The following is a 24,985-nucleotide window of genomic DNA, read 5'->3' as shown; positions in this document are numbered from 1 at the left end:
AGCTGGGGGGCTGCAACATGTTCTCCAGTGGGGAAAGGTACCCTGGGAATGGGGTGGAATGTTCTATCTTGGCGGGGAGGGGCTGTGAGGTGCAAGGCAATAAGGTTGCAGTGTAGTAGAGGCATAATAGGAAGTTTTATGAAGAACAGCGTGGAATGTCATATGCAGACTGTGTGTGTTAGGGTTGCTACATTCTCCAAAGCTGATGACATTAGGCATATTATATGGGGAGCTCATCACAGAACTCCAGAGTCAAAATAACCTATGTTGTGGGGATCTGACTGCTGCAGCTGTGCATTGGAAAAGTTCTGGTTTGCTTTGCTGTTTGCTCTTGTGTATTGAAGGTGCTGAGAAGACTGTGGTGTTAGGACTGCAGTAGCGTATTGTGGCCTGGTAGGGTGGCTGCAGTGGGGTGGGTATAAGGCGCTTTAGAGTGCTGTGTTAGGTTTGAGGGAGTGCTCTGGTGTCTTGGAGGTTCTGTGTGATACTGACTTTGTGGTGGTATATTGTGTAATGTTGTAGATCTTGTTTGGTGCAGCATGTTGTGGATTATGAGGCTTGCTGTAGTACACTGTACATTGTGCGTAGGAGTTCCTGTGATCAGTGATGTTGTGTAGTAAAAGGTCCTGTGGATTTTGGTGTCTCTTCATAGCCCAGTGAATTGCTGTCCTGTGAGGTATATTGGAAGCACTGTAGATTGCTAGGATTGCTATAGCATGCTGTTTACTGGAGGCGCTGTGGATTGCGGTATTAAGCTTACTGTAGCAGGTAGGGCAGTAGGGTTAATGTGTATTGAGTGGCCAAATGTGGGGACTTGTCCTGTGTGAGGGCAGCTGTAGAAGGCTGTGGATTGTGTGTGAGGAGCAACACAATGTTCTCTCAGTGCTGCCGTGATGGAAATTGCTGTGGCCCATTCTCTGCCAGGAATGTCGTCAGTGGGAGCACTGGAGCCACTCATGAGTGGGGATTGACCAGTCTAGTGGAGGAGCATGTGTCTCTGCAGAGACAGTCTTGCAAGTTCTGTGTTTGGGACCAGTGCAGAAGGCTCAGGCTGGGTGATGCTGCCGGAAGCTGGGGAGAGCTCTCACGGATGGGACCGCCTGAAACACAGACCCTGACAAAGTGAGAGCACCCTCTGTAGTTGCTGTTCCCCAGAGGAATTGCTGCTGGCTTTGCCCTTGGGAATCTCACCAGCCCACATCAGGCTCCATGCTGGTCCCCCTGGCTCCAGTCCATCAGGGAGGAGCGGCTTTGGATTCATCCAGACCAAACTGTTGCACTTCTCCTTCTAGGTAGAGGCTAGGAGAAAAGTAGAGGAAACCGCAATTGCACCCTCTCTAGCCTAGTCAGGCCCTAAGTGAGAGGAGCAAGTCAGACAGGTGGTGTTCACCTCATCTGCTTTACCACTATGCTTCACAGGCACAAACTTAGCCCTAGTGCTAGGAGAGCCGGGAAGGGTTTGTTCCTACCATGGCCTGTGGCTTCCAAGGCTGCCTGCCACATGGAGACCCAGGCGGAGGGCCCTGCTGCAGTGATGATTGGAACCACCCATTATCAGCTGTGGGATGGGGCAGGAGATGGCTCCCTCTGCTAGCAAACTGGAGAAGGGCTAGCAGGGATATCGTTTTGCCTGTGGAAGGGTGAGACTGGGAAGTGGCTAAGAATGAGAGAGAGGGGCAAGATTCGGGCAAAGGCACCTCTAAAAGCATGTTCAGGAGTTGTTGCTTTTCCCTGCATGAAATCTCCCTTCTGGGGAGCAGAGGCCAGGGCCTGCTCATCTCCCCAACTGGTTTAGAGCGGTGGCCGGCATGATCAGTGACAGAGTTTAAGGCCAGAAGGGACCACTACCTCCTGTTTATCACAAGCCACCAACACCCCAGCCCCCGCATACAAAACCCAGCAACTGGAATTAGGCCAAGTATCACAGGACACTAAACTATGACATGCCACAGGCAGAGGACAGAAGGACTGAGGTGCACCAGCGCCCGAGGCCCCTGCACTGTCAGGGAAATGATTAAACGAGACCCCCAGATAATCTTGGCAAGTGACCCATGCCCTCATGCTACAGAGGAAGATGGAAACACCCCAAAGGCACTGCCCATCTGAGCGCCTGGGTTAGTGTCTTAGTGTTCCATCTGAACACAAAACAATTGATAGTTATTGACAGTGCAATAAGCCCAGAGAGTGGGACCCCCTGCAGCTGAAGGGTCCCACTGCTTTACTAGACCCTCAACCCTGGGTGCTCCTTGGTGTCCCCTGTGCTCTGCCCTCCTTGAATACAAGTGTTCCTGGACATTCCCCAGTCTCAGACCTATCTACAGCATTCTCCCTCTTCCCCTGCCCAGGCTTGGCTCCCCATCTCATGATGGCTCTGCGGCACTCCAGAGCTTTCTTTGCTATGAGTGCTAATCTAGGCCCTGATTAAAACCACCTGATACACTAATGTAATTAGTGGGGTTTTTAGCTATAAAATGACAGGCCTCCATTTTCTCTTGTACCTCCTCTGAGCTCCTTCCCTTAATCACTGAGGCCTAGATCCTCAAAGGTATTTGGGCACCTAATTCCCATGTGTTAGGTGTCTAAATACCTTTGAGGCTCAGACCTGATTGCTTTGCCCTCTTTTGCTTTGGAAAGGGCAGCTGTAGAGAATCAGATCTCTCCCTGAGCTAGCTCTGCACTGTAAGTAAATATACAGCCAAGGCCAACCGGCCGAACCTCTAGGACATTTTCTTTATAAGCTAAGATTGTATTGTGCATAAGTGAGTTCAGGATTTCTGTTAAAGCTGGGAAGGGAACAAACTAGTTAACTCTGGGTACTGTTTGCTGTGGTGCTGTCCTCACTGGCTTCTCTCTATTTCTGCTTTAGAAAAAGAGAATAAATTTGTATTTATATTGATACTTTGGCTGGTGCTTTGGCCTTGTTATTTCTGTTGTTTCCCCTCCCTCTCTCCCTGGGAAGCTGCCATTCTGGGCTTCCCTGTCTGCATCCCACTACTAAGTGCCAGAGTATGGAAAGCAACTTCCCTCGGAACTGGAGTATGTTACTGCACAATCATCCATCCCCTCTTTTCTCTGCTTCCTTTATTGCAAGAACCCGGCACAGGATGCTCGGATGAGTGACCCACTGCTCAGATTCTTGTGGGTGGCTATGGTCCTACTCTAGACCAAATTTGCTTAGCTTACAAGTGGTGGTTTTCCTCTCTGCCAGTGCCACAAACTCACTCTGGGATCTGGAAGCAGAGCTCGCTTCTTCTTTGGCTCATGCATCATTGCCAGGACTAATGGCTCAGCAATGGGAACTTCATTAACAATTCTGTATATGAAATGAGGTCAGACCAGAATCCAGCTCCCTCTCCCAGGGCACTGCTGGCTCTGCAGGTGTGAATGTTTGTCATTAGCAGCAAGTAGTTAAGAGTCTGGATACACAAAGGGGCCACTACATAAAGGAGGTGCCTGTTTTTCCAGGCTCTTCTCTAATTATAGCTCAACTCTGTTCATGCATCCGCTGAAGTGAGCTGTAGCTCACAAAAGCTTGTGCTCAAATAAATTTGTTAGTCTCTAAGGTGCCACAGGTCCTCCTTTTCTTTTTGCGGATACAGACTAACACGGCTGCTACTCTGAAATCTGTTGAAAAAATCTGCTCAATTTTTAGAAATAGCTAAAACCCAGGGCTCTAGTTGTAAAGTCCCACGTTCCTAGCTTAGACGATTTTTCTTTGCCTGTTGTGTGGAAGAACCTTACAAACAGGGGATCCCAAGTGCACGAGACAGGAAACCCTAGAAAGAGATTTCTCCTCCTCCTGCCAAACCCTCTCTGTCTCCCCACTCCAAAACACACTCTGGGCACTAGTGACTCCAGGATGGTATTTGTTTTACCTAGCCGTCTACTCTTTCAGCCAGGAAAGTGGCTTTTCAGTTGCCTTTAGCCTAACAGGTCCAGGCATATTGTCCTGAGAATCTCAACGTTCTTTACAAGCACTCCTGATTATGCCTAAACACCCCAAATGAGGGAATTAAGGCATAGATGAGCTGAAGGGCTGGCCCAAGGTCAGAGGCTGACAGAACTCCTGGATTCTAGTCCTAGCGCTAACTCCCACCCTATCCTTCCCTCCCTTTTAATTTATAAGGGGCAGAAGCCAGGTCTCTGCTACGAATGGTGGAACAGCATGAGCTCTCAGTAGGCCTGGTTGTAGTTCTACAGGGGCCTCCCCTGTTCCCTTCCCCAAGCCTCCTCCCACGGTCAGTTCAGTCACAGCATTTGGGAGCCCCCTCCCACCATATGAAAAAGGGGGAGCTGAACTGGGTCCTGACCTGGTGGTGCTGAACTCCAGTGCAGACGGAGCTCTGGGCAGATCAGAGGCCTATAGACACTAATAACTTCCCCATCCTGCTTCCCACTCTGAATCCAGCCTTTGGTCCCATGGATTACACCAGTAAATGGGGATAATTTTCCCCCTTCTTGCCTGCTGCTCCCTATACACCCCTCCCGCACAACTCTGCCCTAAAGGCAAAGTGAAAACAGTGAGTTCCACCCCTTTCAGACAGGTTTCAGAGTGGTAGCCGTGTTAGTCTGTATCAGCAAAAAGAATGAAGAGTCCTTGTGGCACCTTAGAGACTAACACATTTATCTGAGCACAAGTTTTGGTGGGTTAAAACCCACTTCATCAGATGCATGCAGTGGAAAATACAGTAGGAACACACACACACACACACACACACACACACACACACACACACACACACACACACACACACACACACACACACACACACACACACACACACACACACACACACACACGAAACAATGGGTATTGCCATACCAACTATAACGAGAGTGATCAGTCAAAAACCAGTCGGAGAACACTTCAATCTCCCTGGTCACTCGGTTACAGACCTAAAAGTCACAATAATACAACAAAAAGACTTCAAAAACAGACTCCAGTGAGAAACTGCTGAATTGGAATTAATTTGCAAACTGGACACCATTAAATTAGGCTTGAATAAAGACTGGAAGTGGATGGGTCATTACACAAAGTAAAACTATTTCCCCATGCTTATTCCCCCCCTCCCCCACTGTTACTCAAACCTTCTTCTCAACTATTGGAAATGGGCCATCCTGATTATCACTACAAAAGGTTTTTTTTCTCCTGCTGATAATAGCTCACCTTAATTGATCACTCTCGTTATAGTTGGTATGGCAACCCATATTTTTGTGTGTGTGTGTATGTCTATGTCTTCCTACTGTATTTTCCACTGCATGAATCTGATGAAGTGGGTTTTAGCCCACAAAAGCTTATGCTCAAATAAATGTGTTAGTCTTTAAGGTGCCACAAGTACTTCTGTTCTTTTTTCCCTTTCAGACTGTGAGCTCTGGGGGGCAGATGGCCTTGCTCCTGGGAGCTCAGATAGGGCTGTCTGTGTTTTAATAAATAACCCCCTCCTGGGGCTGGTTGGGAGGCTGGGACAAAGGGGAGATCCATGCAGGGAAAGTAAAGCTTTTCAGGGGCCAGCAGTGTTCTTGGTCTCCAGGGCAGCCTGGGAGCCTGCTGGCTCAGAGACACCAATCATAGCCGGGAAAGAATCCTGCCAGAGCCTTGCCAGGAACACACTTTATTTCTCAGGGAGCAAGCTCAGCAGCAGGAAGCATTACAGGGGTTAGCACTGCTGACTCAGCACAGGGTGAGCACAGGCTCGAACACCAAGCAGAGGGCAGGCTGGGAGAGCAGGTGCATGAGGTGTCGGGCCGATTCATGAAGCAGCAGGTCGAAGATGAAGTTGGCAGCCTTGGCTCCTGCACTTTTGATTGAGGTTACGTGGTCAGATCCCGGTTTCATTGGTGGCTCAGCAGTGACAGGATTTGGGAGGAAGCCTGCACCGTACAGATGGCAAAGAGCTCCTGCCAATGCCCAGTCACATTTCACTGAGCCAGGGCTCTTTGTTCAGGCCAGAATCTAACTACTCACAGAGCAGCCCAGCTGGACCTGCTAGTCCCCCACATCTCAGCCTGGCCCTGGGCCCCCTGTATAGCACTTCCCTCCCTGGGCTCTCTGCTGTCCTGCACTACACTGATAGTGGCTGGGACCCTTTGCCCACCTCTCTTTGCCTGCCTAGGCAGCCCTCGTGAGCAGCAGCATTGTCCGTCAGCGCTGACCTCCCTCCAGTGTGTTAGCAAGGAAGCAACTTGTACTTCTCAACATTCATCTCAAAGCAGCCTGCTGTTCTCTGCCCCAGGCCCAACCCCTTCCCGCGAGCTCTACCCTGCTGCTTTCGTGCTGGAGCATCCTTCTGCTCTCCCTCCCCATTCTTCATCTGCTTCTGAGCTCCTTTCTCTGGCTCCTGCCCCATGACTCTCCCTGGCATTCTCTTCTCCAAGGCCTCTCTCTAGTGGTCCCTTCTGACCTTGAATGCTATGAGACCCTGCCACACACTCACCTGGGCTTGTTCTTTCCATCTCTGCTCTGGAAAATCCTTCTCCAAGGCCTATCTCCTCTGTCCCCAAGTTTCCTTGGCCTCTCCCTGCTCCATCAACTCCAGAATTCCCTTGGTCTGTTCCTTCCCCTAGCTCTTCCCTCTCTGCTTCTATGTTCCCTTCTCCCGATCCTGTCTCCTCCATCCCGCCATCGACCCTAGAATTCCCTTGGTCTGTTCCTTCCCCTGGCTCTTCCCTCTCTGCTTCTATGTTCCCTTCTCCCGATCCTGTCTCCTCCATCCCGCCATCGACCCCAGAATTCCCTTGGTCTGTTCCTTCCCCTGGCTCTTCCCTCTCTGCTTCTATGTTCCCTTCTCCCGATCCTGTCTCCTCCATCCCGCCATCGACCCTAGAATTCCCTTGGTCTGTTCCTTCCCCTGGCTCTTCCCTCTCTGCTTCTATGTTCCCTTCTCCCGATCCTGTCTCCTCCATCCTGCCATCGACCCTAGAATTCCCTTGGTCTGTTCCTTCCCCTGGCTCTTCCCTCTCTGCTTCTATGTTCCCTTCTCCCGATCCTGTCTCCTCCATCCCACCATCGACCCCAGAATTCCCTTGGTCTGTTCCTTCCCCTGGCTCTTCCCTCTCTGCTTCTATGTTCCCTTCTCCCGATCCTGTCTCCTCCATCCCACCATCGACCCCAGAATTCCCTTGGTCTGTTCCTTCCCCTGGCTCTTCCCTCTCTGCTTCTATGTTCCCTTCTCCCGATCCTGTCTCCTCCATCCCGCCATCGACCCTAGAATTCCCTTGGTCTGTTCCTTCCCCTGGCTCTTCCCTCTCTGCTTCTATGTTCCCTTCTCCCGATCCTGTCTCCTCCATCCCGCCATCGACCCCAGAATTCCCTTGGTCTGTTCCTTCCCCTGGCTCTTCCCTCTCTGCTTCTATGTTCCCTTCTCCCGATCCTGTCTCCTCCATCCCGCCATCGACCCTAGAATTCCCTTGGTCTGTTCCTTCCCCTGGCTCTTCCCTCTCTGCTTCTATGTTCCCTTCTCCCGATCCTGTCTCCTCCATCCCGCCATCGACCCCAGAATTCCCTTGGTCTGTTCCTTCCCCTGGCTCTTCCCTCTCTGCTTCTATGTTCCCTTCTCCCGATCCTGTCTCCTCCATCCCGCCATCGACCCCAGAATTCCCTTGGTCTGGTCCTTTCCCTGGCTCTTCCCTCTCTGCTCTGGCACTCTCTTCCCCAAGTCCTGTCTCTGCCCCAGACTCTCCCAGGCCTTGTTCCCTCTTTGCCTGTGTGTTCTCTTCTCCAAGTCTTGTCTCTCTGGTACCTGCCTCTGCTCCAGAAATCCCTTGGTCTTGTTCTTCCTCCTTGGCTGTGGAGCTCTCTGTTCTCAGTCCTGTCTCCTCTCTACCTTCCCCAGAATCTCCTCCCTCCTGCCTGCCAACTCCAGCATTCCCGTCTCCTCCCCACTGCCCCTTCCCTTCTGTTGCCCCTTTGAGCTGAGGCTGCTGGAAGAGGCCCTGGTATCTCTGCCGATCTTCCACACGTTTTTCTCTCATCCTCTCCCCCAACAGCCTCAGCTCTTTCTTCACAGCTGCTGCCAGTGACGGGTCCAGTTGAGTCACTCTCAGGAAGTCTTCTCGCGCCGCCTCCTCATTCCAGACAGCGGCATGGGCTTTTGCGCGCTTGAAGTAAGCCTTCACGTTCTCTGTCAAGTGCAGAGAAGCATGGGGTTATTTCCTTTCCTCTCTCACCCTACTCGGCCATCACGTGCCACTGTCCTGCCTGCAGAAGAGGGCCACAGGAGCCGCCTGCTGCAGGTGCTGTACCAGAGCAAAGATCTAGGCCCCGCTCCCTCCTACAGCAATCACAGCAGGGCATTGTAGTACTATACCGCTCTACAGCTTGGCTCCCATTGAATTCACTGCCACGCAGTAGGATTCCAATGTAGGAACTGCCAGAGCACCCATTTAGTCCTGTGTCAGTGTCTGGCCAGTACGGCTGCTTCCCAGGAAGTTGCAAGAAAGCTCGGAGGGGATAAGTAAAGCATAGCTTGCCCACTGGGGGGCGTTTCTTAGTAGCCCCTCTCAACCACCAGTTTGCTCATGGCCTGAAGCGTGAAGGTTTCATAGCCTAACTGGAGATGTTCTCATCGTCCAAGTCTGGCTTCTGTAATCTTACTAAGCTCTGGGCCTGCGGATCTAGTGGCAGTGAGTGGCACAGGATGTTACACCTGGTGTGACAATATTCCCTTTCCAGGACAGAGTTCTCACAAGGGGAAAGCAGCAGATGAGAGAGATTGGAAAACACCCAGTGACCAACCCAAACTCTCAGCCAGAGTGAAGGCTACCAGCCTATTCCTGAATCTGCCACTCTGCACTAGCATGTCCGCTTGCATCACTGACTCTGCCTTCTATGGACCTAGTTCAAGCTGTGCTCCGGCTGGGTTTGAATTCCATGGAAAGCAATACTCCTCCAGTTAGCAGGTCCGCCCCTGAAACGCTTTCTGGACGTAAATGTAAGTGCTGGAGGAAGGGAGCAGAAGCCATCGAAGGGAGCGGCTGAAAACAAACTCTCAGGGGCCTGGCAGCAGGGAGGAAGCCCCTAGGGGCCTGGCAGCAGGGAGGAAGCCCCTAGGGGCCTGGCAGCAGGGAGGAAGCCCCTAGGGGCCTGGCAGCAGGGAGGAAGCCCCTAGGGGCCTGGCAGCAGGGAGGAAGCCCCTAGGGGCCTGGCAGCAGGGAGGAAGCCCCTAGGGGCCTGGCAGCAGGGAGGAAGCCCCTGCGTGACAGGAGCGCTGGGTGCAGAGTCTCATGAGAACAAGAGCCCCTCTCTGGGAGCCTAGTGGAAGGTTGGACAGGCCAGTGGAGTGATTACCATTGTTCTTCTGGAGGAGGTCGGTGGTGTGCTCTAAGACCTCATAGTACTCCCCCAGCTCCAGCTGACACTGGCAGTAATTCAGCACCAGGGGCGTGATGAGTTTCTCCAGGCTCAACCAGTCTTCAGCCCAGGGCTTCTCCTGTTCACAAAACCAGCAACGTGCAGCGTGAAAACACTAGACCCCTCTGCCTGGGCAGAGAACTCTCAAAGGGACAGGGCGCCTGTAGCCAGGAAAGAGACAGAGTGCATCCTGTGGGGGCTTTGCAGGCAAGCTGTGGTAAGTGCAGGGCAGTAGCTGCCCTTGAAGTGAAACAGTCAGCATGGAGCGTGCTTGCTGGGCGCACCCCAGTGCATGCATGACCTTCAGCCATCTGGCTGAGTATGCCGTTCAAAGAGCCGCTGTTGGAGCTCTCTGGCTCCCGTCCTTGCTGGAGGCCACAGCCCAGAAGTGGCCTTTCTCAGCTACTTGCTTTCATTTAGTTTGCAGGACTTTGTACCCTGAAAACATCACCGCGAAGGCCTAGGAGTGCAGGTTCTCCCAGCCGCAGGGATCCTCGGTGTGAGCACAGCGACAGGCAGGTGTGACTGTTGTCTTAGGAATCATATTGGCTGCTGATGGGGGGCACTGCAGCCAGCTCACTGCTGCATGCTGGGCCTGTGCAGACGGTACGGGCTCAGCAGAGGAGGGAAGTGGTGCTAGGCATGACGTAACAGTGCTGTGGGGTTGGGCACAAGAAGCCAGAGCGGGAGGTGGCTGTCCCTGCTCCAGCTGAGTGCTGACCCGCCGCCCAACCCAGCCCTCCCCCCACCCCATTTGCGGTGTCCAGCAGGCGGGGTGGCTCTCACCTTGGCCTGGACGTTCCGCAGGCAGATGACTGCTTCCTGATACTTCACCGCTGCTTCCTGGTACCTCTTGAGCAGGACCAGCCGGTTGCCCTCACTGTGCAACACGGGCACCGCCGACAGCTTCTCCTCTTTGTTCATGGCCCAGGTGTCCCGTTTATAGGACGAGGGATCATCCACCTGGTGTGTGTGGGCAGGGAACAGACCTTCACACTGCTGGCCATATACGCTCCTCAGACCACACCCAGGAGAGCTGGGCCCAGGGCTCCCCCTGCCCCAGAGGGACTACCAGCCCGAGCTGGGCCCAGGGCTCCCCCTGCCCCAGAGGGACTACCAGCCCAGGCTGTGCCACGCTGAGCATTGCCACTTAGAACAGGTTGCTGTGGTCTGTCCTGACTCTGCTCTCGCTCACCCCAATTGCCTTTCCTCCCCCGGCCCAGGCCTTACTTTGAAAAGCTCCATGATGAAGATGAGAGGCTGGGGGGCCCTCTGCAGCTCATCCAGGTCTGCATACCCCGTGCTGTGGTAGTCGAACATGTTCCCCATCCCACAGCGGTGCTTCTGCCCCTCCAAGGGGTCCTTGCCCTCCGCAATCCTCCTCATGCCCTTGGAGACCAGCGCATACATACCTGTGTGCTGAAACATGGGGGGGGAAGAGGGGAAAGCGCCTTGGTTCAAGCATATGTACAAAACATTCCCCCTAGCCTGGAGGCCAGTGAGAGCAGATGCGGTGAGATGGTAATAGGAGGCACTTGCTCTCAGCAGGGAGGAAGTGGGGTTAAACCCCCTGCTTAAGGGCTGGGGCCTGGAATCTGGGTTAGGTATTCAGACGGCAGGGCCAGGAATACTGTAAAAGCAGCCGCCTGCTACAGCAGAAATAAATGGCTCCTCTCCCTACAGGGCTGAGCTGGGGCTTTTCAGTCTGTCCTAGAGTTAGAACCTGCACCCACCAAACCTCAAGAATAAAAGGACTTGGTGAGGGAGGACATGCTGCTGGACTGAGCAGCCCAGTGCTCCAGCACCCAGTGGGGGCAGGACGTGTGTGTATGCCAGTGCCCGAGCGATCCTGCCCAGAATGTACCTGTGTATGTTTTGGTGTCAACGTGTTGAGCATGCACAGAGAGTGTGTGTGTGTGTGTGTGTGTGTGTAATCTAGGTGTTCCCAGCCAGAGGGGGTGTCACTCACAACAGCATCACACCAGAACTCTGCCACTTCTCCGATCCTCATGGAGGTTAGCAAGGTCTCCCACACCTCAATTTTGAACAGCTTCCCCACGATGATCTCCATGGGGATGCCAGCCTGCCGACTGTCGTCTATCACCGTGCGCTCAAAGTCATCTTTTAGCGTCTGAAAGTGGAACGTGAGCTGCACCAAAGAGAGACAAGTGCAGAGTGGGTCAGCTGCAAACGTGACAGTGTGGGATCAGGTCACTGGAGTAGTAAGTAGCCTTCTCTCCCTTCCCTCTCCACCCTGGATCTTGGCTCCATCCCACCCTTGGGTCACTGAGAAGGGGTGACCGTGACCCCAGCTTAGTGTTAGTTCACTCAGCTGCTCTCATGGGGTGAAGGGATAGGCCTCAGAGGCACTCCACCATCTGCTGTTTATTCATATTATATACAGCTGCTCTCTGCCAATACCCCTTTTTAACCCTACTCAGATAGGGCTCCAGTAGAGTGAACTTCCTCACAGCAGTGCCCTGCAAATATAGCATGCAAACTTCATAGCAGGGTTATTGCAAGCGAACCACAAAGAAACCCTTAGGTCCCACTGCTAGAGGCTTAGAACGCTGGCTATATGTACACACACACAAATGGCACCACATTATTCCCATTATCTGCTCCCTACATATATCCCTTAGCTGTGGATGTCACTGGCAAGCACCTTCGTTTCTTCTGTCTGCTGTGCTAATGTGGCTCCAGGAGCCTGAGCTGGATTACAACGTACAAAGCTGTCGGCTGGATTCCGGTGGCAGAACCTATTAGTGCTGTTGATGAAGGAGGCAGACAGAACACAGCTGGAATCTCAACGCCTGCAGCTCTGGCAGTTACAAAAACCTGCCACCAGGTAAAGTCAGCTAATTTGATCTGGAGTCAATGAGAAAAGAAATCAGCTGTTTTTATTTTTAGAGTCACTTCTGACTATGGGTGCTTTTAAAGGAGACACACATGCACAGAGGATTTCAGTAATAAGGGCTCTGAATCACCATCTACAGCCGGAGAGCCTGGGAGGCAGCTGCTGGGGAACTCAATACTGGCTGTCATTCGAGGGCATGGGCTAACATCTGACGTGCTCTATCCCTGCTCAGCCAGTTTGAGATGCTTGTTGAGAGTAGTTACCTTGCTCCCATCTTTGAATTGCGGCAGCTCCCCACGGCCTCCGTGTAAAATCTTTTTCTTGACTCCTTCCACGTTAAGCAGGTACATTTCATCCATGCTGAAGCTGTTGGTAGATCTCCCTCCTCCCCTCTTCGGTTGCTGGTCACACCCACTGTTGTTCTCTCTCTTCCTGGACCTGAATGTTTCTTCGTTTCTTGTCCGTTGGGATGAGTTTTCTTCCTCCTGTGGCTCATCTAACAGTCTTTAGCTACTGCATCCTGACTTAAAGCTGCCCACCCTGAAGGAGGCGGAGACTGCACTGTCCCCTGAAGCCTTTTCTCCCTGGACTTCCCTTCGGTGGAGTTCTGCCCTTCAGGAGCAGAGAACTGAGCTGTACGGTAACCACCTTAAGGAGCCAGAGTGGCCCTGTTGTCTGCTATACTTCCTTACCCCTCTGTCTTCCCCTGTGGTACAGAAGACACTCCCACCCAACACTCTGTGGTGCATTCTGACAACTGCTGACTGGACTGCCTTTCTAATCCCCTGCCAGGTTAATCTAGGATTGGTCTCCCTAATCTACCGGGGATTAGAGAAAGCTCCCACTTCACAAGGGCTCTACCCAGTATGGGGTGGGAATTCCCCATACTGACAGCACAGTAGCAGCTTCCCACTTTTCCCTTGGGAGGGTCCCTCTTGTACCTAGCTCGCTCTCTGAGTGAGAAGGCAAGGCTGCTGCAGTCCCCCACGACATTTACATTGACAAGCTCCAGGGAGCTCTGCTGCCATCAGTCTCCAGCTGGCAAAGGGACAGTGCCAGTCACAGCACAACTCTGAGGAAATGAGCATTACAGGACAGAGCAGGGTTGGAAACACACACACTTTATTCATTCTAGTTTTGTTCAAGCAGATGTTCCCCAAGCATGGGCACAAACTCCCACCACTGCAGACCCCTGTCAGAAAGTCTGTTAAGGAAGCAGATGTCCCCCTCAGAGAATGCTGGTTTGCAGGTTCAGATGATAGCAACAACCAGGTGATGCCCTGACCTGGTTCTGCACCTCCAGGCCTGCGCAGTGCATGGGGGGGTTAATCCTGTCCTTTGCTCAGCACAGCTTTCTGGCACCATGAGCTAAGGTGACCCAGAGCGACAGGGCTGTGGATTAGCCTGTCGGGAAGCAAAGTGCCTTTGAAGGAGTTTTCCAAGGTATGAATGATTTCCACTTAGAGAAAGATGGGTCAAACTAGTCAAGGAACTATCTCCCCCAGTGGTGCAACTAAACCCATGTGTTTCTGCTGCTCTCAGAGGACCAACTCCAGATTAGTGCCTTTCTTTCTTCAAAGGTTAATGGTTTGGGCTACACTGTCCAGCACAAGGAACATCAGCCAGCAGCTCTAGAAACAGTGTCCAGGAGAATATAGAGTTCCATCATTAACAGGAGTAGGCTTATAGGCAGTGAGGTCGTGGCAGTAACATCAGGTCTTCAGCACAGAGGATGGCTCCAGAACCCATGGGTGAAGCATCCATCTCAGCACTATGCCTGCTTGGCGGGTACAGCTTCTGCCCTGATCAAAAGCCCTCCTCACTTCTCCATAAGGGATTCCAGTTGTTCTTGCAGAGAGGTGAGCTGTGGAGAGAAGGTTGGAGGGGGAAGAAGTGAACCATTAGAGATATTACATGTTTAAAACTTCTTAGATCTCTCTCTCATACCAAAGGGGTAATAATACTCTTCTTTCTATTCAAAGGGATCCCCAAAACTTTTTACAAACTATAGGTCTCTATAAAGACACCTACATGTAACTGCCTGAACAGAAATACCCATGTCTAAACGAGGTGCAGAATGAGCATGAGTCTCCTAATTCTGCCCCCAAATGGCATGTTAGATAACCAGTTACATGCACAAACATCTGATTTGCTTACACAACTGGAGTAGCTGTATGCACATATTCGGAGCATGTTTTTAAAAATCAGACTCAGATGTATGAACTGCCTTGTTCACAGCTGAAATGCAGCCACTTCTTGCACGTAACGCTGCAGCTGTCTACAGCAAACAACATTACGCCAGCCAGTAAGGGGCTGGCGGGGGACGGACGGACGATAGTATCCAACTGAAACTGCAAGGAGAGATGCAAAGCAGCAGAATATAGTTACCCAGCTTAGTAATGTGCCAAGTGACCAGAGCTATGCCTGCTCTTCAGAAAGTGCTACTGTATCTTTAATGGACACACGTCATCAGGGTCTTCATTTTACATCTCACTCTCAATATGGCACCCTCAGCCTCAGAGCACCCTCTGGAACAACGCGGCTTGGCTCACTAGTGTTCCGGAGAGACAACCACCTACGGAATCACCATTTCCAGCAGCTCCGCTGGTCGTAGGCATTCTACTATGTTGATGCTGATCAGGTACAGCCCTGCTTAGCTTGTGGTAGCTGATGAGATCACAGCCTGAGGTGGTGTGGTGCAGGGCTCAGAGGGCTTTATACATTAAACTACTGGACAAGCGTGCAACGTGTTGCTTCCTAATGCTGAGAATCACTCAGCATCACCCCACAACACTGCACACTCGTTGCTTTCTTCTACAGGAATGTGGAGGAGACAGTAACAGAGGCTTCCTCACCTGCTGCTTCTCTCGGTCTTCCTGCTGTTTGAATTCATCCAGCACAGCCTGGAGACGGGTCTGGAAGAAAGACACAAGCAAGAACATAACTGTTGGTGCTTCTCGACAGCGGCCATTTATGTAAAGAGAACAAATCTGCAGCCAGCAAATCTAACAGGCAGAAGAGTAAAGGGAACATAGCATGGATTGCAGGACCCTTATCTTCTTCTGCACAGTTCCATGGTTTGCTCTGCATCAGTCTCAGGTCATCCGTGGATGACAGGCTGGAACATATTCCTATAGCCACTTTCATCTTAAATTCCACATGGCAAGGCCGTTGGCTGCTCCGGGACAATAGAGTTAGATGCCTTCTGGTTCCATGCCTTCACTGCCTCAGCTGAGCTGAACAGGACCCCAGAAAGAATGCATGGTTTGGGCTAGAAGGACCAGATGGTGGACGGCACTCACCTTGAGGGCAAGATTCTCTACTTTCATGATGAGATCTTCCTGGCGCTTTCTCCGTTCCTGGGTCTCCTGGAGTTTACCCTTCAGGTTGTCAATCTGCTTTTGGATCCCCATGGCTAAGGGAGACAGCAGAAATTATTCACACCATAGTCTGAATTATAGCACTAGCAGAGCAATGTGCCAATCCCCCATGGCACCAAGCCTTCCAGGGTACTGCCCATCCTCGGCACCAACCCACCACTGCCTAAGACTGCTCACCTATCTGGTTTGTTCCCTCGTTCTCCTGCTGCTGCCCATCAGATTCATTCAGTTTGTCCTGAAGTTGCCTCTCCAAGTCTTCTTCTGTGTCCATGATATTCAAATCTTCATCATCATGATGATCTCTCTCATCTTCATCTTCGCTGCTGCTGCTGATGTCATTAAATATCTCCCGCAACTCATCATGTTCTAGGGGTGTGAAACAAGGAGAAAAACATTGAGTTGATGAACTCCCATCAGGTTCTGGTGTGTCCTCAACTCTCCCTGAAAGGCACTGCACATCCCTATGGCTGTCAGGCATAGTTTTCTGTATTCAGTGTCTATTGCGACAGAGTTGGGCCAGATGGCTACAGGAGAGTGATAGAAGGCAGATATATTAGCCCCAGATTAAGCAGATCCCTTTTCCTTGGGTAAGGAAACAGGGGCAGTTCCAGAACAATCCCGAACTTGCTGGAATCATTAAGGCAGGCAGGCTAATTAGGAGCCAATTGGCGCTGGAGCCAATTAAGAAGCCGCTAGAATCAATTAAGACAGGCAGGCTAATCAGAGCACCTGGTTTAAAAAGGACCTCACTTCAGTCAGTGAGGGGTATGCAAGGAGCTGAGAGTGAGAGGGTGTGCTGCTGGAGTTCTGAGGAGTACAAACGCTATCTGGCATCAGCAGGAAGGTCCTGTGGTGAGGATAAAGAAGGTGTTGGGAGGAGGCCATGGGGAAGTAGCCCAGGGAGTTGTAGCTGTTACACAGCTGTTACAAGAAACACAGTAGACAACTGTGATCCACAAGGCCCTGGGCTGGAACCCGGAGTAGAGGGCGGGCCCAGGGCCCCCCATCCCCCTCTCCCCTATTGGATATAAGAGGAATTGACCTGGACTGTGGGTCCCACCAGAGGGGAAGGTCCTGGGCTATCCCCCGACCCACTAGGTGGATCAGCAGAGACTGCAGCGATTGTTCTCCTTCCTTTTTCCCCCTGCTGGCCAGTGATGAGGTTAGCTGAGTGAACGGCAGGTTTGAGCCACTAGCAAAAGTGGCCAAACTGAGGGCTGCCGTGAATCTCCAAGGCGAGCAAATCTGCCAATAAGCGCAGGACCCACCAAGGCAGAAGTGGAACTTTGTCACACTTATCTAAACACGCCTATCATCCTTAACCTTCCTTATGGGATCCAATAGACTATAAGTAGATTAATTCAAGACCCAGAAAATATTGATTTTCTCTCTTCTGCCATGTTCACTAGAATGGCAAATGCATATCTGCTTGAGCAAACTATTATTGTCCTGTTCTCTCATAACAATGAGCACAACCTCAGCATCCAACTCTGCTCCTACAGTAAAGTACCACTCATGTGTAACTACCCCATAGAGACCAAAACCAGGTGACCCTGCCTTCTGGCAGCAAAATGACGTTATTAAAAGCATAAGCCTTCGTCAATGTACCCGATGAGCCATGGCCTTGCTTGTGTCCAGACATCCCAGGAGAGGAGATGTCCAAGCCGGTGAGTGAACCATGGTTGTCTGCTTCCTTTGTTTCATCTTCAGCAATAACTTCCCAGCCTGAGAGCAGATACAGAAGAGTCAAGGAAAAACCAGAAGAATGACAGAAGGTGGTACCAGCAAGAGCCCACTGACAGCAAGGTGCTAGAAGATTCTCCAGGAGGGCTGACGAATGCCAGAGAGAGGTCCTTGAGGAGAAGCAGCAGGTTTTGAATAGGGTAAAAGCTCAAGCTGTAACTTCAGTGTCTGTCACATGCTCATGTCCTGCCTGCTGCTACCCATGTGTATTGTGAGATTAACTTAACTTCTCTCTCCTCTGAGCCTCCCTCAGCCACTCTCCTGCTCTGCAGAGTTAATCAGAAGAAAGGATACGGACACTGACAGCTTCAGCATCTGTACTCAGCAGACGCTTCACCTCCTTTTCCACGTCTGGAGACTCAATGTACTGGGCCAGAGAGGGGAAAGAGAGAAGAGACGGTGTTAAACACCCCTGGACAGACAGTTCTCCAATTCAGAGATATCTTGGCTGTTGGCCGCCTCCCACACCCCATCCCAGCCCCTTATTTTAAGGCTCTTTTATCTTACTCTTTTACTTTAGACTTTGAGCTCACTCATCCCACCGGAAGACTCTCCCTTGCCACTACCTGCCTTTCAGGACAGTGTTCCATCTTCCTCATCTTTGCCTCAAAGCTCCTGGATGAGCTGAATCTTCTCACTGCCCTGACTTCGGCTCCATTCTCACACTCCCAACACCACCTCTGAATAAAAGCCAGCCTGATTGTATGGCATATAAGAACTCCCCAAGGCTGAATTCATTTCTGAATCCTCAATAAAAGGCCTCCTCATTACACCCCCAGGTTTGAAAGTCAGCTGCTGAATCACAACAAGGTTTCACTTTTTATGATTATTAAATTTGTTGGGAACACTGGCAAGTGCTGCTGCACTTCTCCTAGGGGAAAGTCTCAGTGCTTCCAGGGTCTGGTTTCCCTAATGTTCCACTGAAATATTGCTCCATTGTGTCAAAGTGAAGTGCAAAGCAGAGAGCAATTAATTCTCCCAGTCTGTACCACAATGGGCAGCCACTTAGCATAGCCTTCATTTCCCCTCCAGAATCCCTTATTACTGGGGGCTTCTGCACAAAGACAGGATTGGAAGGGTTCATCTGCTCTCACTTCTCTTCTGAAGTCATGATTTTCTGGATGCTGCATTGTAGCTGGTTGCTCTGAAAATGTTTGGGCCCCACCCAGAGGACTGGAATTTCAGGTGAGGAAAGAGGAGGAGCAGATAAACACTCTTGTGTCCATGCAGATATTTCTAGTAATTCAGAAGGAGAGACACACTGTATACAAAATGGACACACAGAATTGATCCACTCCTGCACAGTGAGATTTCCCCACCCCAGGACATCTTTCAAAATTCAGCCAGGAGATTGCCAAGAAAATGTTAAAATGTCCTAGCTGCCTTCCCCCGTGCTCCATCCGAGTGAGGTGTGAAGCAAAGTTAATAAAACCCACGTTATAAGAATTCATAGTGCAAAGACAGATTGTTAAGCGCCTGACCCACCTAGGCACAGTACTAATGTCTTCTTCTGTCCCCCACCTTTGGGCATCATTCCTCAGACACCATGGGTGCCACCATGGATGAGGAGATGCAACTCACCTTCTTCTTAGCTGTTTTCCTGAACCGCCTCTTCCTTACATTCTTCAGAGGAAGAGTAACTGGAACAAAGGAAACAGGATTTGTGTCAGGCATGTGATCTCAGGGGAAAGTCTCATGCATGACAGACTCACTGCATCTGAGTACAGGAAACTCCCACTTCAGGATGTGAGAGATCCAGCAGCATTTTGGTGGCCTGAGGGCAACGTTCTCAACTATACAGCTGAGCGAGGAGCCCTGGTAGACTACCCCTGTGTTATCCAGGATGGAGGAGCAGGCCGGGGGGCGGTGAGCCGTGGGACCTAGGGGTCAGGCCAGCGTAAGATAGGTAAAGCACCCTGTACTCTACTCACTGCCATGGTTCCAGATGAATTTCTTCTCTCTGTCCTTGTCCTTTTTCTTGTTTGCCTTGGGGTCAGTACTCACAGCTGGCTCTTCCAGAGGAGGGTAGAGATCACCGTCCACAGTACACACGAGCATCTAAAGCCCAGAACATAAAGGAGCTGATTATAATGTGAGAGCAGAGCTACTCAATTAAATTAAAGGCTGGTATATTTACAACATATACAAGGAAATGCTACTCCCTGCAGCATGTAATCAGCTTCTGGGATTCACTGGCATAGCTGACAAAACCACCTTTTCTGGATGGATCAGTTTATGTCCAACCTCCTCTTCAGTTAGAAGGGTGCAGAAGTCAGGAAAGCAATTGCCAACTATTATGCTGCGGTGGGACATTTTACACCACAGCTGCTCCACTCACATTCTGAGGATGTGGAAATTAGCAGTGGGGTACCATAAGTTGCACTGCCATAATGTAATGGGTCAGACTTTTGTCTGAAGGGAGCAAGCACAGGACACCAGAGTAAATATAATGGGCAGCCCATACCTGACAAATATCCGCTGTCTTATAGAATGTTTTCTTATCTATGGTTTTTAAGCTCTCGGTGATGCAGGGCAGGTCCACCAGCTTGGCAGCTAATGGGACGCGATCTACACGGACAATCCCATGACGCCCATCCGCTGCAGAAAAAAACGAGACAAATTAATGCAGCGGCCAACACAGTAAATGGCTAACCCCTTATGCTGCATTCCTGGGCCAAACACTTTAAAACTCCTGAGTGAACTGGAGGTGCACAGAACTGTCTGGCATTTTCCTGTGAAATCTGTGATGCTCTTAGCAGCAAGATAACTACAGATAGACTCACAGAAAATACCTTTGAAGGAGAGGAAGGAACAGTGGGGTATGCTCTATAGCTATGGCTCTACTAACAGCTAGAGGCAGAGCTTTCTTGCCTTTGAATCCTCCAGGGCAGGACTGGGAATCTGCTGATGGAGCTGAGGTAGAAAGAAGATTCTTGGGATTTCCTCCAGGGCCAGTGACTTATGCCCGTGTTAGTAAGATGGCTCTACCCATGTGATTAGTATATTGCATGAATCCATAGTATTTTACCTTCAGAAACACAAATATTCACATCACAATCTCTGGCAAACAGTGAGACGCCCATTAAGTGAGGTGCAGAGAAAAGAGAAAGGCAGCTCAGGCCAATCACATTAGAGAAGAGGTGGTCTATGCATACCCTCTTTATTGAGGTTGTTGGCCAAGCAGGTTTTCACAGGATGTGAAACTTGTCCAGTTGGGGAGTGTGCAGCTTTCATCTACTTCACTAAGATGAACTTCTCCTCTGGGTCTCCCAATAGGAAACCAGTTCTTGGTTAGATGCCAGGCACATTTCCACCAGAAATCAGACACCCACATTGCTCAGTGCACCCTTCTCAATATGTCTGCATGATCCCCAGGGAATCCCTGATGTCTCTTCCCATTCTGGGCTCTGCAAGTCAAGTCACACTCTTTCAAAGCCTACAGTACTCCCTCCTGAGCTGAGAGATTAAAGGCTACTTGGCTACTCACGGTGTAATTCGATAGTAAGTCTATCCTTCAGGTTGACACTTCCAGATTGTACTGCCCTCCTCACAGTGGAGGCATATTCCTGAGAAAAAGCAGATGAATGAGACAGGACTAGACCTGTGTGTGTTACCTGGTAGAATGGCTAAGAGATAATCTGCTTTCAAACCCAATTTTAATCAGTACTTTCATCTAAACACAGAAACCCACTGAAAAGCGCCATTAAACACAGGAAGAAAGCAGCATTTCTCCTAGAAGTGTGCATTAACCTCATGGCTCTGCTATTCCCAATGTACCTCACAACTAGCAACCTAATGTAACTTGGGAAAGATTCTATTGCTGGTTTAAGGTCCCTTGTTTTTATGCTACCCCATGTTTTTATGAACTGCTCATGTCTATTTTATTTATGGTGTGTGACAGACCCTTTCAGCAGAACTCAGATGCCCACTCTTACAGCTCCTCTACAGTGCCCTTGTGGATAACCAGAGGGGCTCCATCAGGATCAAGGGGAGATGCCTCATCAGCGTGTTATTTGAAGAAGCTTCTTCCCAGATTAAGCATTTATTGATTGAGATTAACTGCACCAAAAGTGAATGATAGAACTGATCACTGGCAATGAGGACCAACTGAACTATCACTTGTAAATGCTTGGCCTTGATCTGCTGCACAACACCATAGTTTCTCCAAGCAGCAGTGCACCCGGATGCATCTCACAGGCATAGTCATGAACAGGAATGGGTAGAAGGCTGGTTTATGAGGGATCATTTAAGGTAGCTACATTACAAACAGGCGGGGTTCACTAAAAATAGCCAATCTGCTTCAATATTTCAGACAGGGTCTGTAGAATTCCTATTGCTTTCACCCACCTCTTTAAACCCTCTCTACCCTGAGTTGCTGCTCTACACCTTCGAAACTGGGGCTGGACTGGATGGGTGCCTTGGGAACTTGGTGATTTTTGCAGAGCAATGGTAGTCTTGTGTGGGAATGCTCCTCCCACTTTGTCCTCGTTAGTCTGGCCCAGATCTAAGGGTCTCTTACCGGAGGCAGCCGCAGAATAAACTGGCTTTCCAGCTCATGGGGAGCGTCGTCCTTGTTCTTACTCATCTTTAGTTCTTGAGGTCAGAAAACAAAATAAAACACAACGTCACCAAGATGTTTGTTCAGTCTGTTTTGACCTCCCACAGTTGATGGCTACTAAGCGTTTATAAATAAAGTGAATATTCTCCCTGTTATATTACTAGGAACTGTACGTGCCGGCCGCTGAGATGCAGACCGATGGGATAGACACTTAACTCAGAAACTCCTTAATTGACAAAGCTAAAGAATTTCTGCTGCTGGTCCCCAGTGTTTACATTCTGTCACCAAATTTCTGTAGGCTCTCCCTTATATGAATCAAAAGAAAGTACAAAATAGTCCTGATCACAAGGATGCATTTGGGACGTGATATAAGAATTTATGCCTACACACACACACACAGCAAGGAAGAGCTTAAGTGAGAGACAAGAGCTGAAAAGAGCAAGAGCAGTTTCTGTGACCACATGGGATTCATTTCTGAAGTTATTTAGAGTACGATTTTCTAAAACACTCAGTGTTGGCCTAACTGCTCCTACTGATATCAGTGTACAGCTCTCAGTTACTTCAATAGGAACAGAGTGAGGCCAACACTTTGCACTTTTTAGCATCCCACCCTTAAATTCTATCAAATAAGGTTCTGCTCTTAAAAAGTACATGATCAATATTCTGTTTTCATGACAGCAACTTTAATATAACATTACAAAGGGGGAGAGAGTGGATGTCTCTATCAGTTATGTATCTGATGTTACAATTACCTGTGAACAGAAGAACACAGAGGTGAAATCATGCATTGACTGAAGTATCTGGTATACTGGTCTAATAGGTCTGCACAGCTAGGTGAGAAACTCAGGGTACTATTTCCTGTCCTGCTGTCTTGCTCCTAGAATGGTGGTGCTTAGTGCTCAGCCACATATAGCACAAGCCTCCTGTAACAATATTCAACCCCAAGACCTCCAGCAACACGAAGGGCATCCTGCCCACTTTTACTCGCTAAAAGATGCCATTAACACAGTAAGACAATAACATCATCTTCAGGTCACAATAAGAGACAATGGAGAACTTGTAGGAAGAAAGACACACTTTTGATTCTGCTCCATTAAGTTTATCACATGCACTAAAGATATGTTTTCATTATACTCAGAACTTCTCTGAAAGGAGAACATTCCAGGTGTATAACTCTCAAGCAGAAGCCCAGGAAGAGGCACCTGAGGGAGGCAGCATTCTGTGCATGTGAATCTAACACAGAAGCACAGGAACCCTGCACTCCACATTAGAAACTTTGTGTTTAAGTATCAGGAGTCCTGGACAATGGGAATATCTCCTTAACGAAGCACCAATGGTGAATCCATAGCTAAGGGCTTGTCTACACTGGGGGGAGGGAGGGGAAGGGAGAGGAGGAAATGGAGCAGGGTGTTTCAACAGGTGGTGATCAATGCATTGGTGGTCGATTTAGCGGGTCTAGTGAAGACCCGCTAAATCGACCGTTGATCGCTTTCCCATCTACTCCTGTACTCCACCTCCGAAGGAGAAGAGCAAGGGAAGTCGACGTGGAACATCTCCAGTTGACATTGCATAGTGTGGACCCCGCAGTAAGTAGATCTAAGTACGTCGGCTTCCGCTACGTTATTCACATAGCTGAGGTTGCGTAACTTAGATCAATCTCCCCCCGTAGTGTAGACAAGGCCCATGGCTGCATCAGGATTTTCCTTGGGGGCCTTAGAAGTCATATATACATGGAGCGTATGTTGTTTGTTCTACAGATTCGATTTCAGCCCCAACAGCTTGCTGTTCTCCTTTTGATACTTTCAAAGAGTCAAAGGGAACACAGTGAACTTATTAGGCTATGTCTACGCTACCACGGTAAGTCGACTTACGCTATGCAACTCCAGCTACGTGAATAACATAGCTAGAGTTGACATACCTTAGGTCGAGTTACTGCGAGGTCTATACTGTGGGGGGTTGACAGGAGAAATTCTTGTCGGGAGTAGAGTAAGGGGTCAATTGGAGAGCAATCTGCAGTCAATTTGGCGGGCCTTTACTAGACCTGCTAAAGCGACCGCTGATGGATCGATCTCAGAGCCTTGATCTGCCCTGACTTTGGAGTATCCTTTTTCCAGAGAGGAAGCAGAGACAGAGACCCAGCACCAAGGAGACATAAGCAAACAAATTCATTACTTGTAGATGTCATCTTGCCTCTTCTTGCTTCACACAAATGTTTATAAACACCTGTATCATTCAAAAGCCAAATACAAATGCCCAAAGGGAAAAAAAAGAAAAGAAAATCAGTTTTTTAAAAAATAAAATAAATGAAATAAAGTGATGGGGGTAGAATAAAAAAAGAACAAAATAAATTTAAAAACCGCATTTCTAAGTGAGAAGCGATTACCTGCTATTGCAAGAGCTGAGAGGGGAAATACCAGTCCTCCCCTCCACCCCACATTTCAGTAGCCCTGACAGGACCCTGCAAGCCTTTGGGCGGACCCCTCCGACCACCCCCCATGTCAGTCAGCGGCCGGGGGCGGGGCCGTTCACACGGCGAGCGGGGACCAGACACAGGCTGTAATCGCGGTGCCTAGGGCGGATCTGACATCTCCGCGGCGCGTCCCCGGGCTCAGAGCGGGGCGAGCGGCTGGGTCCCAGGACACGAGCTCGGCGGTGTCCTTGTTCCAGCACCGGGGCAACTGCCGGGCAGGCGAAGCGATGGGGGCGGGGGCACTGGCTGAGACGGTCCCGGAACCCGCGCGCAGCGGGGGCTCGCGACCCCGAAGGGCCTAGGCCGGGGCTGCGCGCCCGGTTCCCCGCTACTCACCGGGCCCCAAGCGAGGGCCCCTCGCAGCAGAGGCGGAAGGCAAAAGCGACGCGCCCCCCTCCCGGCGCCGGTTCCGGAGGAAGGGTTTGGATGACTCACCGGAAGCGGAAGTGAGGGGCGAGGCGCTCCCGCTCGGTGTCTCGTTCCCCGCGCGGGCTCCGGAGGAAGGGTTTGGATGACTCACCGGAAGCGGAAGTGAGGGGCGAGGCGCTCCCGCTCGGTGTCTCGTTCCCCGCGCGGGCTCCGGAGGAAGGGTTTGGATGACTCACCGGAAGCGGAAGTGAGGGGCGAG

At 50.5% G+C, this 24,985-nt stretch overlaps 2 protein-coding genes across 8 annotated transcripts; both read right to left on the bottom strand.

The window, feature by feature from the left end:
* Positions 1 to 6,965: 6,965 nt before the first annotated feature.
* Positions 6,966 to 12,600, bottom strand: LOC144269757 (aryl-hydrocarbon-interacting protein-like 1). The gene is made up of 7 exons (XM_077825556.1): positions 12,470 to 12,600; positions 11,319 to 11,498; positions 10,580 to 10,768; positions 10,136 to 10,312; positions 9,287 to 9,428; positions 7,108 to 8,120; positions 6,966 to 6,986 (listed from the first exon to the last, which is right to left on the bottom strand). Exons 1-7 carry the CDS (start codon positions 12,563 to 12,565, stop codon positions 6,966 to 6,968), a joined length of 1,818 nt encoding a protein of 605 aa, XP_077681682.1. The 5' UTR covers positions 12,566 to 12,600.
* Positions 12,601 to 13,311: 711 nt separating this feature from the next.
* Positions 13,312 to 24,857, bottom strand: TAF7L (TATA-box binding protein associated factor 7 like). Of its 7 annotated transcripts, none has more exons than XM_077827088.1 (13): positions 24,793 to 24,857; positions 24,060 to 24,110; positions 21,849 to 21,922; positions 20,817 to 20,895; positions 19,794 to 19,927; positions 19,261 to 19,387; positions 18,912 to 18,969; positions 17,624 to 17,703; positions 17,195 to 17,311; positions 15,764 to 15,952; positions 15,509 to 15,621; positions 15,062 to 15,121; positions 13,312 to 14,070 (listed from the first exon to the last, which is right to left on the bottom strand). In XM_077827088.1, exons 2-13 carry the CDS (start codon positions 24,070 to 24,072, stop codon positions 14,026 to 14,028), a joined length of 1,089 nt encoding a protein of 362 aa, XP_077683214.1. In that variant the 5' UTR covers positions 24,073 to 24,110; positions 24,793 to 24,857; the 3' UTR covers positions 13,312 to 14,025. The 7 variants fall into 7 exon arrangements, with proteins under 7 accessions (XP_077683214.1, XP_077683215.1, XP_077683212.1 ...); XM_077827089.1 differs by lacking the exon at positions 24,793 to 24,857 and adding an exon at positions 24,694 to 24,786 and having other exon boundaries at positions 17,624 to 17,696; positions 18,911 to 18,969; XM_077827086.1 differs by lacking the exon at positions 24,793 to 24,857 and adding an exon at positions 24,694 to 24,786.
* Between the last annotated feature and the right edge of the window lie 128 nt (positions 24,858 to 24,985).

Source organism: Eretmochelys imbricata, chromosome 9 (assembly GCF_965152235.1).
Source record: "Eretmochelys imbricata isolate rEreImb1 chromosome 9, rEreImb1.hap1, whole genome shotgun sequence".
Lineage (NCBI taxonomy): Eukaryota > Metazoa > Chordata > Testudines > Cheloniidae > Eretmochelys > Eretmochelys imbricata.
Note: the sequence above shows the minus strand (reverse complement) of the source record. Positions and strands in the feature narration are given on the sequence as shown.

Coding starts and splice junctions, on each gene's coding strand:
- LOC144269757 (XM_077825556.1), bottom strand. CDS start 12,565: ATGGATGAAATGTACCTGCTTAACGTGGAAGGAGTCAAGAAAAAGATT. Junction 11,499..12,469: donor AATTCAAAGATGGGAGCAAG/GTAACTACTCTC, acceptor TCTTTGGTGCAG/CTCACGTTCCACTTTCAGAC. Junction 10,313..10,579: donor TCATCATGGAGCTTTTCAAA/GTAAGGCCTGGG, acceptor CACACACACCAG/GTGGATGATCCCTCGTCCTA.
- TAF7L (XM_077827088.1), bottom strand. Junction 20,896..21,848: donor TTATTCTGCGGCTGCCTCCG/GTAAGAGACCCT, acceptor GCTTTTTCTCAG/GAATATGCCTCCACTGTGAG. Junction 17,312..17,623: donor TGCTGAAGCTGTCAGTGTCC/GTATCCTTTCTT, acceptor ATCTGCTCTCAG/GCTGGGAAGTTATTGCTGAA.